Source organism: Myotis daubentonii, chromosome 6 (genome assembly GCF_963259705.1).
Source record: "Myotis daubentonii chromosome 6, mMyoDau2.1, whole genome shotgun sequence".
In the NCBI taxonomy this organism is placed as follows: Eukaryota; Metazoa; Chordata; class Mammalia; order Chiroptera; family Vespertilionidae; genus Myotis; species Myotis daubentonii.
Genome location: NC_081845.1, coordinates 76,580,198 through 76,598,961, shown reverse-complemented (window position 1 = coordinate 76,598,961; position 18,764 = coordinate 76,580,198). Strand labels below are relative to the sequence as shown.

Genomic DNA, 18,764 nt, shown 5'->3' with positions numbered 1-18,764 from the left:
AAATAGGGCAAGTATTTGGACCTATTACTAATTTATAAAAAAAAAAAAACTGTAGTTGAAATCACATTCTATTGATAACAGCTTATATTATAAACTGTCTACACTTCACGGATTACTTTTTAATGTCAGAGAAATAACAGAATATTGAATATTATATAGTGTGCAGGTAAGATCTCATTTTAATGAGCTTGAGGGACAGAAAATGTCATTACAATTTCATACATACTGCTTTCAAAATATCACAATATATTAAAAAGTGTCAAACTTTATTAAAAATATTCCCCACTATATATACAGATATTCATGTAAAGGTCATCGTCTCCAATTTAGCCAGCTCACAAACTCCCCTTGTTGCTGTACTTGGAAATGTTGCTACGCTGGAGTGTTTCAGAGGTGATGCGCACTAATGTAGTATTGGATTTCAGGCTGAGGTGACTTACTTAAATCCAATCCACTTACATCCAGACGTGGGTTCAAATATGCTTCCATAGGATGTAAGCAGAGATTAGATGAGTTACTGGAATAGTTATAAACAATTTAAGCAAGACATTACACTCTACTGATCCGTCTTATTTCTTTCCTTTATGTTTAGAAGTATTTCTATGGTATGCGCATGTGAAAGGGGATGAGGAGGAAATGGGAGATAATTATTCGGGTTCTAGTGAGGAGGGAAAGAAAGGATTTAATGAGGCAAGTTTTATGCCTTGTATTCTTCTCATCATCACTCCAGACTTCTTCAAGCATGATGGTGCCATAATCTAGGCTATAGAATATAGCTCATGGGATTTTGTTTCACAGAGTGACATTCTTACACTCGTCTCTAATGGTGTCTTTCACAGTCAGTATTAACAGGAATAGGTATGAGTGACCAAAAACCTAGGGTTGTTCAAATCCAATTTCTTTGAGTTCATTTTTAGGTACTTCAAGTTGCTTCTCTACCTTAGTTTAGTTGACTGATAGGCAGTTGTTCCTATATAGTAGCCTCCTCCCTGCACTCACGGCTCCAAGCTCAACTCACCAAACAATATTCCTTCACTCTTTGAAAACTAATTGCTACAATTTTGATAGCATAACTATAGCTATAACACTTAACAAACATAATTAATCTGTATTAGGCAAGCAAAAGGGGGCTTCCCAGAAGGTCTAACATGATTGGGTTGCTTGAAAGAGTGGCTTATATTCATAAGGATACGCATAAGCCAGTATTTTTTCTTCGGTAAAGGACCTGCGGTGGCTTTATAGATATTTACTCCACCCCAAGGTTCACATTGAACTCTGTCCTTACTCTGGGAAGTTTCTTGTAATACTGATATGAAGTCTGTTATGTTAGATGACATAAAAATGTACTGGGGCTATCTAAAGTCTTTAATTATTATGTCATGATCCCCAGTGAAGGAATTTCAGGGACTTTTGGGGACTGGATAGAAAGTTATTTGGGTTTTCCCTAATGTAATTAATAAGTTTGCTTGAGAATTTTATCTTTCTCCTCTAAAAGTTTAATATTCTTTAACACAATGTACTGATAAATGTTAGTAAAATAGTTAACTTGTGCACATAGTTTATTTTAAATGTGTAACCTCTTCTTTCCTTTAATACAGAGATACAAATTTAACTTCTGTTTTAGTCAAGATGCATTTAATTCAGCATATTTCATAGTAGATATTATTTAACTTAGGGAATTCATAGAGAATTCCCTCACTATTGCAACAATGTAAAATTAACTAAAGGGAAAAAACTAAGATTTCAAAAGAAATCATTATTACTTATATGTGCAAAATGTAACTAGGTGAACAGAAAAAACACTGGTGCCAGAGGAAATAAGGATTTTTCCACGGTATCACAGGAAATGCATTTCAGGGCTACACACATAGGACAATTTGAGGTGTAGTAACAAGATTTATTAGAGCGAAAACAAAGGACTGTCTCCAGGTACACCATACCCAATGTCTCATCGACAACCAGGCATTTAGTAAGGGATATGCCTCTGAAAACAGGAGTGAAAACAAAGTTTAGTGATCAGAGAAAGCTATAAACCCGTTTCTGAGTCTGTAAGGCTGTCAGTTGAGAAGGATTTTAGGTTCAAGGCTTTTGCTGGAATGAAAGCAAGCAGCTACAATCTGATAGATCCGCCTTGGCTGCATTTTGAACATCCCTGGTAATATCATCAGGCGATCAGGTTAATCCTATATGGCGGACACAGCCTTAGAAAAAAGTTCTCAGTAATTCCAAGACAAAGGATGGGAGAAAAAGGAGAAATTAGTTTGGAGGGTTGAAGAAAACTAGGAGAATTCAGGATTCAGTTCAGTTTACAGGTGACAAATAAAACTTTGAAGACTTTTAACTGAATTGAAGTGTAATATCCCAAACTGGGCATTATGATTTTTGTATTGAAACACAATTTCTTCCTTGGAAATCATCCTCATTTTTATTAAAGAGCCAAATGAATGCCAATTTATTTAGTATATTACTAGGTGTACCGGTTAATAATGCAGATTTTTTTCAATAGATGGAGTTACACATACACTGAGTGGCCAAATTATTATGACCACCCCATCAGTACTTCATTGACACTTCCAAAAATACTGAATATTAAAAACTTCCTAAGCAAATACTCTCAAGGTTTTATTATTATTATTATTTGCAAAACTAATTCACTTCATTGTACTGATGGGGTGGTCATAATAATCTGGCTACTCAGTGTATGTTGATATATATGCAATTTGATATGTATGCTATTTTGTTGTATTGACAACAAGCTTCAAAACTTCATGTCAAATTTGCTGAAGGTGTTAACATCATAGATATTTTTACGATTAAAAATGTCAAATTTCCTGCCAAAAAAGAACATTTGTGGGAAGTTTTAATTCATTATTTTGAAGAAAAGTGCTGCTGAAAGTTATCGTATACTTCAGGAAGCTTATGGTGAACCCACTCCATCTCAAGATACTTGTGAATGCTGGTTTAAACGCTTTAAAAGTGATGATTTCAATGTCAAGGACAGAGAACATCCAGGTCAATTTGAACCATGCTTTGATCATAAAATGACCAGAATGGGCCAGAAGACATGGCAAAGTAATTTTGCTTCATGATGACGCACCATCACACACTTCAAAACCAGTTAAAGACATGTTAAAAGATCTTGCCTGGGAAGTATTAACCCGCCTGCCCTATTCAGACCTTGCCCCTTCAGATTACTACTTCGTCCGATCGATGGCACACGTACTTTCTGAGAAGCACTTCAAAACGTACGAAGAAGTGGAAAATTGTGTCTCTGAATGGTTTGCCTCAAAATGAGAAAATTTCTATTGGGACAGTATCCACAAATTACATGAAAGATGGGGGAAATGTGTAGCTAGCGATGGACATCACTTTGAATAAAGCACTTTTGATGTTTCTCTTGAAATTATCGTGTTTTCTTTGATTACAAAATCTACATTATTAACCAGTACACCTAGTAAGTCCAGTTTCAATTCATCCTGGTTATTGCATAAACACAGTGAGAATAGCAATTGATCACATAGGCTCTTTTAAATCTGCTTTCTGGAATATCATAAGGAATCTCCAGAATGAGCTTTAATTAGCCTTTTAGGGCAATGAAGCCAAGCCACAGAGTTGCTATCAGGTTTGCCTACTATACCTAGAGATTTCCTGGGATGCCTCTAGCTGGCCAAACCTCTCATTGCACAGTTTATGTTGGGGCTATACCTGTTGTAAAAGAAGATTAGGGACTGGGGGTGAAGTTTTGAGTATGCACCCCAAAAGGGATCTCTTTAGGCACTGTGGACGGAGGTGGTATTGCCCTTTGTCTTCAGGGAGAGAGATTTCCTTCCTTGTAAAAGAGCATGAGTGTCCTCAACATACCCAAGCCCTGCAACACACAACCAAAACCCCAGGATGATGGGCTACCTGTTTCTGGCCTTGGTGTCTCAAGACCCATGGCTTGCCCCACCTCCAACAGAGGTGAAGTCCTTCCCGGAGATTGCAATATGGTTTCTGTCCGGGTTGGAGTGTTACCCCATTTTCTAAGGGCAGCCTAACCAACAGTCACAGTGATGATCAAGTATTGCTTAGTTGGATTCACTCTGCTCAGTCAGGTGGCTTTAGCTCTACCTGGACTGTAAGTATGGCCCGTTTCCTCAAGCTTGATGGCCTTTCGCCTTATCTGGCCTTACCTGGGTCCCACCCTCATGTCTGTCTGTGTGAGGTGTGCCTAGTACCTCCACTGCCTCAGGTAGAAACTCATCCTATAACTGGCCTTTAATAGTCAGGCTGCTGACCTATTTCCCTGCCTTTCACAGTCCCAGCAGCCCTGGTCCTTCAAGGGCCCTAGTAGGCAGATGGCAGCCACCATTAGAAGGGAAGGGGGGTTCCTGTTATGTCATCTCCAAGGTTCTCGTGGAAAATTGGTTTTAAAAGCCAGGGACCCAGGAGGGATTAGAGAAGATCCCTAGTGCCCTAGCTGGGCCAGACAGACAAGACAGCATCTCTGGCCCTGGTGGTGAACCTTGTCAGCCTTCTCTAAGAAGATCATAAATTGCTGGATATCCCTGTGTCTGAGAGCGTAGGAGTTGTTGGAAAGATTAACAAATGTTCAGTCAGTCTCAAAATTAGTTTCCTCTTGTGGAAGTTCTTTTAAAATTATTTTCCCAAATTGTTTAATATAAACCTCCCCATTTTTGTAACTGCTTGCAAATAAAGGTTTTCTATTTATTGTATTCCAGCAGGAGAATTAATTTTGGCCTTGGAGGCACAATTTCCCAAGTTGAACTGCACAGTTCAGGGAACTTGGCACCCTGGGCTCACAGGGCTCCTGGGGCACAAAGGGGCAGCAGCAGTTGTAACAAGAGCAGGGAACAGGACAATGAGCTATGAGCCCCAGGTGCTCCCACTGGGTGCTGGACTGGCAGCAGCCCCCATTGCATAGGGGCCTAGGCTGCAGGTGAGCCACAGAGCCAAGGGAGTGCTGTCTGGCCTTGGGGCCATGGAGAGGGAGCAGAGGGAAGGAGGGGAGTTTCTGATCTGGACCTGGAATGAGCAGGCAGTAAAGCAGCAGGGGTGAGGATGAAACAAAGAGTCTGAGAGTATACACCGGCAGCAGCAGAGGGAGGACAGATGAATGAAGAAAAGACTTCTGAGGACAAGGGAGGTGAGGTCCCAGCTCTCTTTGCATTGACCACAGCTCCTCCTTGTCCCTTCATGGTATACAGTCATCACTGTCCTTATCATACTCAATTCAAATTAGGCTAAGGCTAACATTCTAAGCTCTTCTTCTTGAAGCAGGCCTTTTCTCTCTGCACTTCTTAGGCAGGAAAGGGAAAGCAGCCAGTCTGTTGCCAGAGGAAACAGAATTCTTCCACAGTGTCACAGAAAATGCATTTCAGGGATACATGCATAGGAGGATGTGAGGTGTAGTGGCAAGATGTATTGGAGCAAAAACAAAGAAAGGGACTAGGCAACATCTCATTCACACTCAGCTCCATCTCACTGTGGAAGAAGTCCAGCTTCTGGGGCCCCAGGCCCATACTTGTCCCCACCAAGCCCAGGATAAGGGCCAGGACCCAGCGCTCCCATGCCGTTAACCTGGCATTCAAGGCTCCAATAGTCCAGCACCATCTCTGCTCCTGCCAGCCCAAGATCCGCTGTGCTTCATCTGCATACAGAGCTGCTGAAGAGAAAGAGTGAGAAAAAGGGTGCCACTGAGACAGAACTTGGTTAAACTCTGATTACATATCTTTGGGCTTGGGAGGGAGGAGGCTTTTTGTCAAACTATCTAGTCCAGAGGTGGGCAAACTTTTTGACTCGAGGGCCACAATGGGTTCTTAAACTGGACTCAGAGAAGGAGCTGCGGCCGTGTTTCCCGACGTTGCCATGTTAACACTGCTGCTGGTGAAGGAGTGGAGGGGAGAGCAAGAGAACCCTCCGCTCTTTCGACTCCGCGGGCCGGATAGAACATCTGAATGGGCCGGATCCGGCCTGCGGGCCGTAGTTTGCTCACGGCTGATCTAGTCTCTTTCCTGGATCTTCCCAGGGCTAGGCTGGTACCTACCCCCCCCCCCCCACAACTCCTCACCCCCCATCCAATTCCTTTCTGAGATCTTTGGGTGGTTTCTTGCCCTTATCCTAATCCAATCTTTTCCCCAGGCTTTTTTCCTTACCTTTATGGTTGCCATTTTTGCTCCTACTGTGCAGGCCTCATAGTAAAAGGACCTCCCGCAGTGCCATCTTGGCTTCTACTGCCCATGCCTCAACAGAGGAATTTCCCCCTCACTATTTATCCCTCCCTGCTTAATGGGAGCGGGTGAGGGTGGGGAGGGAGGAGCCCATTGCTCCCTGAGGAGATTGGAAAGCTGGTCTTTCCTGCCTATTTAAGGACTAGAGGCCCGATGCACAAAAATTTGTCCACTCAGGGGCAGGGGGTCCCTCAGCCCGGCCTGCGCCCATTCACAGTCCAGGACCCTTGAGGGATGTCCACCTGTCAACTTAGGCCCACTCCCCGGGGGATCAGGCCTAAGCTTGCAGTCAGACATCCTTCTGGCAGCCAGAGAGCCCTCGGGGGATGTCCAACTAAAGGCTTAGGCCCCCAAGGGATCAGGTCTAAACCGTTAGTTGGACATTCTTAGTGCTGCCACGGAGGTGGGAGAAGCTCCTGCCACCATCACTGCACTGGCCAGCTATGAGCCAGCTTCTGGCTGAGTGGCACTCCCCATATGGAGGTGTACTGACCACCAGGGGGCAGCTCCTGCATTGAGCGTCTTCCCTCTGGTGGCCAGTGCGCATCATAGCAATCGGTCATTCTGCTGTTCAGTCAATGTTCATATTAGCCTTTTATTATTATTATTATTATTATTATATAGGATGTCCCTATTTCCCCCCTTTTGCCCCCTCTACCCAGCTCTTGCTCCCCACTTCTCTCTGGACATCACCATACTGTTGTCTATGTCCATGGGTTGTGCATATATTTTCTTTGGCTAATCCCTTTTTTAAATTCACTTCTTTAAATTTTTATTTTCAGATAAGTGCTTATAACTGTACTATTATATATTTTCTATTATATCATTTAGAATTAAGATATTTTTTAATTGAACCCTTGTAAATTTTAGCACAATTTAATAAATTATGCTAGAAGCAATTAGGAGATTTTTCATGTAATGCAGATACATTTCAATTAATATTTTATTAATTTTTAATTTTTTTAATACTTTAATTTGAAATAATCTCATACATGTAAAAAAGCTATAAAATACTACAGCATATTATATGTACCTTTCACCCAATTTCTTAGGTGTTAATAATTTAAACATAACCATTATACAACTAAAAAAATTTGGAATATATTTTTCTTATAATCTCTTTAATGTTACTTAATCCATTTACTTTGTTTTTGTTAATCTTCACCCAAGGATATTTTTCCATTGAATTTTAGAGAGAGTGAAGGGAAAGGGAGAGACACATTGATTGGTTGCTTCCTGCTTTATGTTTTTATAGGGACTGGGGATCAAGCCAGCAACTAAGGTACATGCCCTTGACTGGAATCGAACCTGGGACCCTTCAGTCCACGGGCTAATGCTCTATCCACTGAGAAAAACAGGCTGCAGCTTAATGCATTTACTTTTAAACTATATCTGTCTTTATATTTAAAGTGGGTTTTGTTTTTGATTCACCTTCATAATCTGTCTTTTAATTGGTGCATTTAAGCCACTGACTTTCAGAGTGCTTACTGATAGAGTTACTACTATATCAGATGGTTTCTGGTTCTTCTGGGGCCGGCCTGCCTTGCTACCAGGGACCGTATCGGATCCCAGGCGGCAAGGACGGCCAGCTTCTGGGGCTTCTGGGGCTGGCCTGTCCTGAATGGCGGCATGCTGGCGGCTTGCACTGTCCCGCCCTACCTGCAGTATGCAAATTAGCTGCCATCTTTGTTGGCAGTTAATTTGCATATCACGCTGATTAGCCGATGGGAGGCATAGGAAAGGTACGGTCAATTACCATGTTTGTCTATTATTAGATAGGATTGGAGTGTGTTTGGTGGAGGGTGTGGCTCTTTTCTGGAGTGTCTGTGGAGCTGCCCCTTCCTAGTTAATCCACTTAGATGTCTGGCTCCCTCTGTTTTTATTAATATCTAACTAGCTGCCTATTGTAAGAACACTCTGAAGGGCATTTTCTGTGGCAATGACTAATCATAACCTCAGTGCACACTCACCTGGTCTACAGCAATCAGAGACAGGGGCACTTAGCCAAGACAGCCTGCTGTCAGGTATGGCGGCGAGCAGTGACAGTCCTGAAGAATGGCATGACACAAAAAGCAGAAAACAAACAAGGACCCCAGGTGCCTCATCATTGTGTTTGGTGATTCACATGCCTCTACGGTGTACTTGGCAATATTTTCAGAACCACCAAGTTTTCAGTGTTCAGTATGTTTCATCTCTCAGAGTTGGAAAAGCCATATTGACACATTTATAATAAACCCTGATAAATGTTTGCCATTTTAAAAAGAATAGAAATATTTAGGAACACAACTTTATTATATTTTAGCTAAGTATATTTATAATTATGCACCTGTATGTTGACTATTTCCCATGAAAGGTGAAGGCTTAGCTGATGTGGGAGCTCAGCCTCCCGTTTAAATGCAGCAATGCTTGTTAAAATATGCCTACGTAACCCAACCCAAAAGAAAGGTAAACTCCGCGAGCCAGAAGTGAAGGGGAGCTCCAGGCAAAAGTATCCCAGAAAAGAAGAAGCTAAAGCTTGATGGGACATAGGTACTTCAGAACCTAGGTGCTAGCAGGCAGGAGTTTAGATTTTAACTTTCACTGCATAACAAGTCTAAGACCTGTAAAAGAATTCTTTGTGTACATCTGTGATGGCGGAAATCAGGCCCCAGCGGGAAGCGACAAACCAAATGCACTTGGAGATTCAGAAAAGGACTGTTTATTGGCACCAATGCTGGCTCAGCGGGGTCCTCTCCAGAGGCTGAGCTCCGAGCAATGCCGGGTTTGGCCTTATATATCTCCCTAGGCATTGTGTCTCCCACATATGGTATACATACACATTCTAGACATTCTTTCTACGTTGCATGCTAAGCTTCCAGGTATTTCACCGGCCTTCCACATCCATTGCATTCGCCCTGAAGGCTTGTTGCCTAGGCTACAGAAGGAGGACTGGGTTCCTTATTTGTTCCTAGACCAGTGATGGCGAACCTTTTGAGCTCGGTGTGTCAGCATTTTGAAAAACCCTAACTTGACTCTGGTATCGTGTCACATATAGAAATTTTTTGATATTTGCAACCATAGTAAAACAAAGATTTATATTTTTGATATTTATTTTATATACTTAAATGCCATTTAACAAAGAAAAATCAACCAAAAAAATGAGTTTGCGTGTCACCTCTCACACACATGTCATAGGTTCGCCATCACGGTCCTAGGGGAAAGTTCCTGGACCGCAGATAGGGAGTGCTGTGCACATGCGTGCAGACCTCCCCTGCTTCTCACTGTCAATTTGCCCCAAGAAGCCAGCTGAGGCGTAGTTATGATGGTGCAAGCAGAGAGGGGGTTTGCCAATTCACATCCAGGAGTCTAGAAGGCCATGTTGGACATAAAAAAGAAACAGAACAAAGATAAATCCATCTATTGTCTTTACCTTATACTCTTGGGTAGTAAAATAGATAGCCATAAGAAAAAGGTCCCAAGCCTGTGAAATTTAAGATTTGGTGATATGTCACCCTTGATATTTAGAAATATCAGGGTGATAAAATAAAATGGAAACAGATCCAGAGCCAGTAAAATTCAACAAGGGTGAATTTGAAATATATTGTAGAGATAGTGTTCCAACTCAGGGTTTCTCAGACACCTTCAGAAATCATCACCAGTTACCCTGACTAAAGATAAACTTTAAAAAAAGCCATAAAATGAGTATAGATTATCATGGGAGAGAGGCATGAGAGAGAGAGAGTCAGCAGATACAAGAAATAGGAGATTTAGCAATGCAGGGAGGGCTATATAAAAATCTGGAAAGAATTAACAAATGTGTTAAAATAGTTAATAGGAGTTATAGTTATCATAAAACATATTTGAAAAAGAACCAAATAAAACTTCTGCTCGTTAAAAATAAATTCATTAAATAAAAGTTCTATTGTGTTAAACATACTAATATACAGTTGAAGAAAAATTAATTAACTGTTGATCTTATATATGGAAACCCTCCAGAATGCAGCATAATGATATAAAAAATATGAAAGGGAATCTTATAAAAATGGATGCTGGATTGAGAAGATCCAAAATATATTTCATAGAAGCTCCACAAAATGAGATTAGATATAATTGGAGAAAGGTAATAATTGAAGAGGTATTCATAGAGGATTTTCCAGAATTGAAGAAAAATAGGCACGCTCAAAATGAATAAACCAAGTCCCCCAAAAAGATACATAAAAATAAACTCACCCGCGGACACATCATAGTGAAATTACAGAATGTCAGGGAGAAAAATCTGAAATGCTAAACAAATGTGAAGACAGCTGATCTGCCAAGTCATGACATTTTGATTGACAGCAGTAACAGAAGCCAGAGCCAGGGGGATAGTACCATGAAGATGCTGCAGGACAATGACTATTACCCCCGAATTCGATGTCCAGTGGAACTCCCATTCAAGAATTAGAACAAAATAAAAATATTTTCAAAGTCCAAGACAGTAAGGCCTGAAAAAACTACCAAAGGACTTACTTCAGTAAGAAAGAAACTAAATCCACACTAGAGTGAAATGCATAAACAAAGGATAAGGAAATAATAATGACCTCCTCTTTAACTGAAAACAACTAAAAACCAAATCACTTTATTTCACAAATTATGAAAACTCTGGGGTCACTTTTATATAAAGATACTTAAAGAAAAATAAATTTTTGTTTCCATTTGCATAAGTATATATAAATATACAACAGTGCTGCTATATTTAAGTAAAATGTGGAGTGTGCAGAGAATGAAATATTATGTGATCTTGAAGAATTTTTTTTTAAACCTCACCCAAGGACATGCTTAGAGAGGGAGGGAGGGAAAGAGAGGGAGAGAGGGGGAGAGAGAGAGAGAGAGAGAGAGAGAGAGAGAGAGAGAGAGAGAAATGAGAAACATCAATGCTAGAGAGAAACATTTTGTCTTTTGTGTACTCCTCAACTGGGGATCAAAACCACAACTCAGGTATATGCCCTGCCCAGGAATCAAACTGGCAACCTTTTGGTGCACAGGCTGATGAGCCACTCCAGCCAGCACCTTGAAGAATTTTTGATGTCTTGTAATAGTGCTTAGGTTAAGATGTTCAGGGAAATCAACATATAAAACATCATATTCATTATTATGTGAGCTGAATAAAAGCACACAGGAAAAATATTGTAAGGCAATGTACCAAAAATGCATTTTTGGTGGCAGAATAATATTTTTCTTTTAATTTTGTACTTTTTCAAAATCTTACAATGGATATATCTATTACTTTAATAATAAAAGAACTTCAAAATACTTAGTAACATAGATATATTATTTTAGTAAGTTATGAATTTTGCTAAATAAATGCCACGTTTATATTTTGCAGGCAAACCTCTCTTCACCATCGTCTACAGTATCTGAGAGTCAGCTGGTACGTATCTTCTTACTAAGTCATAGACCTAGTTTAGAAAATTCTGACCCTTCAAGACAACTTTATTTGAACAAAAGTGAACTGAGAATAAGTTGACTTCATATAAGTTTATTTGCTTACTTTTCTAATAAAAGCTTTACTAACGCTCCATGAGGGTTGTTTTGCAAGCTGCACACACACAAACCCAGACATAGACCCTATTTGCCAGTAACTTGCATTTAGTAGTAATGTTAGAATAGAATTGGTGAGGATCAGAAGCAAGCTGTTGGAATTTAGAAAAGGAGAAAACTCATGTCCTGATGGGAGAGATCAGAAGAGGGTTCAAAGAAAAGGCCATGTTAGATAATGCAGGGTAGGCTCTAGACTTGAAGAAATGAGACTGGACTAGACCAGTGATGAGTAGTAGAAATATGGTGAAAATCATAATGCAGGCCACATATGTAATATAAAATTTTTTAGCAGCCACATTTAAAAAGAAACAGATCATATTCAATATTATATTATTACTAGAGGCCCGGTGCATGAAATTCATGCATGGGGGGTGTCGCTCAGCCTAACCTGCACCCTCTCCAGTCTGGGACCCCTCAGACATCCCTCTCACAATCTGGGACTGCTGGCTCCTAACCACTTGCCTGCCAGCCTGTCTGCCTGCCTGCCTGATTGCCCCTAACTGTTTCTGCCTGCCACCCTGATTGCCCCCAACTGTCCTCCCCTGCCCACCTGATCGCCCCCAACTTCCCTCCCCTGCAGGTCTGATCACCCACAACTGCCCTCCCCTGCCACGACCTGCCTCCTCTGCCAGGCCCTGCCTCCGCTGTGCACATGGCCATCTTGTGACAACATTAGGGCATGATGCGTGGGGGCATGACGACCACCCTAGGCTATTATTAGTATAGACTAGAGGCCCGTTGCATGAAGATTCGTGCAACAGGCCTTCTTTCCCCTGGCTGCCAGCACCAGTTTTCCTCTGGCATTCAGGACCCAGACCTTCACTCTGGCCACCACCTTACTTCTTTGCTCTGGACACAGTCTTCGCTGCAGCTGGAGCCTTCAGTCTTTGCTCCTTGCTCGGGCCAGAGTCTTCAGTCTCCAGCCAGAGCTGCTCCTGTAGCTCCTTCCACCCCCCACCCTCCCCTTCATAGCTTGATCGCTGCTTCGCCTGCAGACCTCACCGATGGGCTCCTGGGTCCCAGGGGACCAGCTTGCTTGTGGCCCAGCTTTCTGATCACGATCACCGGTGGCAGGAAAGGCGGCTTCTGGGTCCCGGGGGGCCGCCTTGCCTGCGGCCCGGCTTTCCGGCGTCTCCTAGCGTTGCACATGGGGGCCTGGAAGGTGGCTCCCAGTGTCCCACCTTGCCTGCAATATGCAAATTAGCCGCCATCTTTGTTGGGGGTTAATTTGCTTATTGTGCTGATCAGCCAATGGCGATGGTAGCAAAGGTATGGTTAATTACAATGTTTGGCTATTATTAGATAGGAGATATCCTATTTAATAAAAGAGAAACATGGTAATTGGTGTACTATGGCTACCCTTCCCATTGGCTAATCAGGGCAATATGCAAATTAACTGCCAGCCAAGATGGCGGCCTGCAGCCAGGCAGCTTGAAACTAACATGAGGCTTGCTTGCTTCAGTGACAGAGGACTCCAACGTTCCCCGCCTGCCACTGTAGGCCTCTGAGCTGCAACTCTAAGCAACTATGTAAAAATATAGAAGCTAAACAAAACCTCAGAAACCTGCTTTAGTCCGCCAGGCTTCAGCCAGCAGGATCGCAACATTGTAAGCAAAGGCCAGAAACCTACTTTCAGCAGCCAAGGCCTAAGAGCTGGAGTCAAGCCTCAAAGTTAAAGCTGGCCCAGAATAAAATAAGAAAAAAAGAAAAAAAAGGAGCGGTTGGGAGCTTCAGTCACCCCCAGCCTGAAAACAGCCCTCAGCCCCTCACCCAGACTGGCCAGGCACCCCAGGGGGAACCCCCACCCTGAAGGGTGTGTGACCAGCTGCAAACAGCCATCATCCCCTCACCCAGGCTGGCCAGGAACCCCAGTGGGGACCCCTATCCTGATCCGGGACACCCTTCAGGGCAAACCAGCCGGCCTCCACCCGTGCACCAGGCCTCCATCCTATATAGTAAAAGGGTAATATGCCTTCCAGCACTGGGATCAGCGGAGCCTCGAGGCCTCCCGGCACCTGGATCAGCGTGACAGGGGGCAGCGCCCAAACCCCCTGATCGCCCTGCGGCTCTGTGTGTGACAGGGGGCAGGACCACAACCTCCCTATCCACCCTGCACTGTTCGTGACAGGGGAAGGCGCCCCAACCTCCTGATCGCCCTGCGGCTCTGTGTGTGACAGGGTGCGGCGCCCCAACCCCCTGATTGGCCCTGCTCTGTGTGTGACAGCGTGCGGCGCCCCAACCCCCCCCCTCCCCCCACGGGCCCTGTTCTGTGTGTAACGGGGTAGAGCCATAACCTCCCCATCGGCCCTGCCCTGAGTGTGAGAGTGGCGGCGCCCCAACCCCCTGATCAGCACTGCTCTGTGGGTGATAGAGGGCGGCGCCCCAACCCCCTGATGGGCCCTGCTCTGTGCATGACAGGGGGAAGCCCCAACCCCCTGACTGGCCCTGCTCCGTGCGTGACGGGGTGGTGCTGCAACCTCCCCATCGACCCTGCCTTGAGTGTGACAGGGGATGGTGCCCCAACCCCCCAATTGGCCCTACCCTGAGCGTGACTGAGGGTGGCATCATAACCTCCGGATCGCCCTGCTCTGTGCATGACAGGAGGCGGTGCCCCAACTCCCCAATCGGCCCTGCTCTGAGCCTGACCAGGGGCTGCACCTAGGGATTGGGCCTGCCCTCTGCCACCCGGGAGCAGGCCTAAGCCAGCAGGTCGTTATCTCCCAAGGGTTCCCAGACTGCAAGAGGGCACAGGCTGGGCTGAGGTACCCCCCTCCCCCCTGAGTGCACAAATTTTTGTGCATTGGGCCTCTAGTATATATACACACACACACACACACACACACACACACACACATACACACATACATGCACACATACATACACACATACATACACACACACACACACACACACACACACACTAGAGGCCTAGTGCATGAAAATTTATGCATGGGATGGTGTGCCTCAGCCGAACCTGCACCCTCTGGCAGCCCGGGTCCCCTCAGGGGATATCCACCTGCCAACTTAGGCCCACTCCCTGGGGTATCAGGCCTAAGCTGGCAGTCAGACATCCCTCTGGCAGCTCAGGAGCCCTCGGGGGATGTCCAACTGACGGCTTAGGCCCGCAACCTGAGGGCAGGGCCTAAGCCACAGTCGGATATCCTTAGCACTGCCAAGGAGGCGGGAGAAGCTCCCGCCACCACTGCTGCGCTTGCAGCCATCAGCCCAGCTGTGGCTGAGCAGAGCTCTCCCTGTGGGAGTGCACTAACCCCCAGGGGGCAGCTCCTGCATTGAGCGTCTGCCCCCTGGTGGTCAGTTCATGTCATAGTGACTGGTTGTTCCTGGTTGTTCTGACCTTAGAGTCAATTTGCATATTACCCTTTTATTACATAGGATGTATATATATATATATATATATATATATATATATATATATACACACACACACACACACACACACACACACACATACATACATATACTAGAGGCCCTGTGCACAAAAATTTGTGCACTCGGGGGTAGGGGGTCCCTTAGCCTAGTTTGTGCCCTCTCGCTGTCTGGGACCCCTTGGGGGTGACCACTTGCTGGCTTAGGCCTGCTCCCTGGGGTATTGGGCCTAAGATGGCAACCAGACATCCCTCTGGCAGCCCGGCAGCCCTCGGGGGATGCCCAATTGCCAGCAGGGAGCAGACCTAAGCTGCAGTCAGACATCCTTAGCGCTGCTGAGGAGGCAGGAGAGGCTCCCACCACCACCACTGTACTGGCAGCCATCCGCCTGGCTTGTGGCTGAGCAGAGCTCCTCCCATGTGAGAGCACCCTGACCACCAGAGGGCAGCTCCTGCATTGAGCATCTGCCCCCTGGTGGTCAGTGTGTGTCATAGTGACCAGTCATTCCCAGTTCTTCTGCTGTTAGGGTCAGTTTGCATATTACCCTTTTACTATATAGGATAGAAGTCTGGTGCACGGGTGGAGGCCGGCTGGTTTTCCCTGAAGGGTGTCCCGGATCAGGATAGGGGTCCCGCTTGGGTGCCTGGCCAGCCTGGATGATGGGCTGATGGCTGTTTGCAGCTGGTCACACCCCCTTCAGGGTGGGGGTCCCCACTGGGGTGCCTGGCCAGTCTGGGTGAGGGGCTGAGGGCCGTTTTCAGGCTGGCGGGCGACTGAAGCTCCCAGCCTCTTTTTTTTTTATTCTGGGATTTATTTACCTTCTATAGCTGTCACTGGAGCTGAGAGCCGGCTCCAGCTCTGAGGCCGTGGGTGGCTGAAAGCAGGTATCTGGGTTTGTTTAGCTTCTATAATTGAAACTCTGTTGCCATCACTGGCACTCTAAGCTCTGAGCCTGCTGTTGGCTGAAAGCAGGTTTCTGGGTTTGTTTAGCTTCTATAATTGCAACAGTGTTGCATCTGGAGCTCAGAGCTGGCTACGGCTGGCGGGAAACCTTGGCTTCCTCCGTCACTGGAGCAAGCAAGCCTCCTGTTCTCTTCAGCTGCCTGGCTGCCGGCTGCCATCTTGGTTGGCAGTTAATTTGCATATCACCCTGATTAGCCAATGGGAAGGGTAGCGAAGTTATGGTTAATTACCATGTTTGTCTATTATTAGATAGGATGTGTGTGTATATATATATGTGTGTGTGTTTATATATATATAATGTGTTTGTGTGTGTGTGTGTGTGTGTGTAATTTTAATGTCAATTGGTTTATAATAGTGGCAGGTAGTGTAATATAGTTGAAATAATGCTGGAATGGGGGCCAAAAAACCTACCTTATACTTCCTGCTCTGATACTAACTACTGGACTAACAGTAGATAAGTTATGAATCTGTGAGTCTGTGCCTCAAACTCCTAATTGATTGAGACCATTCTATTACATATTTTCCAAGCCTTTCTAGTGCTGTGAGTCTATCATTACTAACACAGTGAAGTGAAGGAGTTGCCATGGAAACAAGCACTGCAATCATGTAATGAAGATGAACAGTTTCCCACTTTAGATATGGAAATATTACCACAACTATTTTAATATTTCAAATAATAATAAACTTATTTCTTGAGAGTAATGTTGAAAATCAATAATATTTTTAATATCCTCATATATATTTATGCTCAATAGAGTAAGAAATACAGATTTTAGATATTGAATGGTTAAATATACTAGTATATATTTAGTTATATACAAATATTTATTTTTGGGGGGTATATATATTATCAGACTGACTTAAATATGAGATAGTTCTTGGCTTAATATTTTAAGAAACTATTTCAAAGAGGCAAATCTACATAATGACTTCATTGAATGGTACATAGTAAAAACAACCCATTGTAAACATAATATATAAACATTTTCCTGCATAACAAAATAATTCCATAAATTTTACATTGTGTTCTCTAGGGGAAAAACAAAAGCATTGCTTTGACTGACTGATGATAATTTCTTTGCATTTACTTTAGACTTTTTCTCTAAAGAGTTCACAGAATTTTTCAACCAAGATTTAAATTAAATTTTAATACCCAAATCCCCTAGAGATATAGATAGGGTTGTGAAGAGTTTATTATCAAGTAAGCTTATCACATAAAAAAGAACATCTTCTGCATTGATATAATTATTCAGTCCAATCACTTTGAGTTCATTTAATGACATTAACCCTGTATTTAGATTACCTGAGAATTAAATAGATTAGAAATAATTGCATGCAGCGATGTTATGACATTTGCTTTTAAAGGATTTATAAAATTTTTACTTTTAAGTAACATAATTTATGAATAAGATTATATTTTTATTCACTTTTGTGAATGAATTTTCAATATTTCACCATTATGAATTCTCTTCAGGATTAATTTCTGAATAAATTAAATAAGAATGCTTTTGAAAAACAAAACAAATACACACACACACACACACACACACACACACGCCATATAAGAGGTAGTTCTGATAATGCATATTGTTTTTTGTTTATATATGTATCTACTTGTATGTGTAGCACAGAAAAACAAAATTACTGGGAACTTGTGATAGATTATAATTAAAATTAAGTAAGGTTGTTGTTTTGTATATAATGAGTAGTTAAATTTATTTGACTTCTATTTTAAATGGGAAATGAAATAAACTGGTAGAAATGAAAATATATGATAAATTGCTGTGGTAGCAAAAGCTTAATATAGAAGCCATTTTGCTTTTGAGGATTGGCTTTTTAAGGATATATCGCTTTTTCATAAGTTTTTTCTTTTTAACTTGGCTAATGTATTTGCTTCTTTACATTGTCACTGTGCCAATTCAACATTGGAAAGGAAAAAAATGACCTGACCCTTACTCTGAAAATATATTTTCATTCTTTATTCTGGAAGCCAAATTATTTAATAGTGAGCTCAGGGAGAATAATTTGGGGGCCCTTATGAAATTAATTCACCAATCTGTGCCTCAGTTTATCTTTATTTCCATTAAACAATATCACAGTACATCAAAACTGGAAACTCGGAGATGAGGGTTTTGAAAATACCCATCTATAAAATAGAATTTGGTATAATTCCTCTGTCAACTTAAAGGAGTTATTTTAAGACTCACCTATCATAACACATGATGTTGCCAATGTAGCCCTGTACACATGAGAGGAGTTATTATTGTACACAAAATCTCTAAAGTATTATCTCTGAGGTGATATGATTGGCCATTTTTACAGATAAATAGATTATTTAAGATCAGAGTGTTGGTGGTCATCCTTGTTCTGTGTGACTTTCAAAAGGAATTGTGGATTTTAGATGATCGGAGGAGAATAAGCAAAGGTTGAAGAGATTGGGAATCTGGGCTTCTATGAAAGTGTGACATTCATTGGACATCTGTGTGGAGCTAGCGTTTTAACATTGCCTGGAAAGATGTGAGCACTTACAGAAGGAGGAGAAGACTGGGCAGGGTAAATAATGTTGAGGTTTTGAACCTGTGGATGGTGCTTCCCTGGCATAATAAACAGAGAAAAAGAAAAGAG

General features: G+C 42.9%; 1 protein-coding gene across 12 annotated transcripts in view; it reads left to right on the top strand.

The window, feature by feature from the left end:
* MLIP (muscular LMNA interacting protein) overlaps positions 1-18,764 on the top strand; it is a 249,534-nt gene that overhangs the window by 167,732 nt on the left and 63,038 nt on the right. For all 12 annotated transcript variants that reach the window (XM_059701365.1, XM_059701372.1, XM_059701370.1 and 9 more), the window contains one exon: positions 11,575-11,619. In XM_059701365.1, the coding sequence (XP_059557348.1) occupies positions 11,575-11,619 (45 nt within the window). The remainder of the gene's footprint in view (positions 1-11,574; positions 11,620-18,764) is intronic.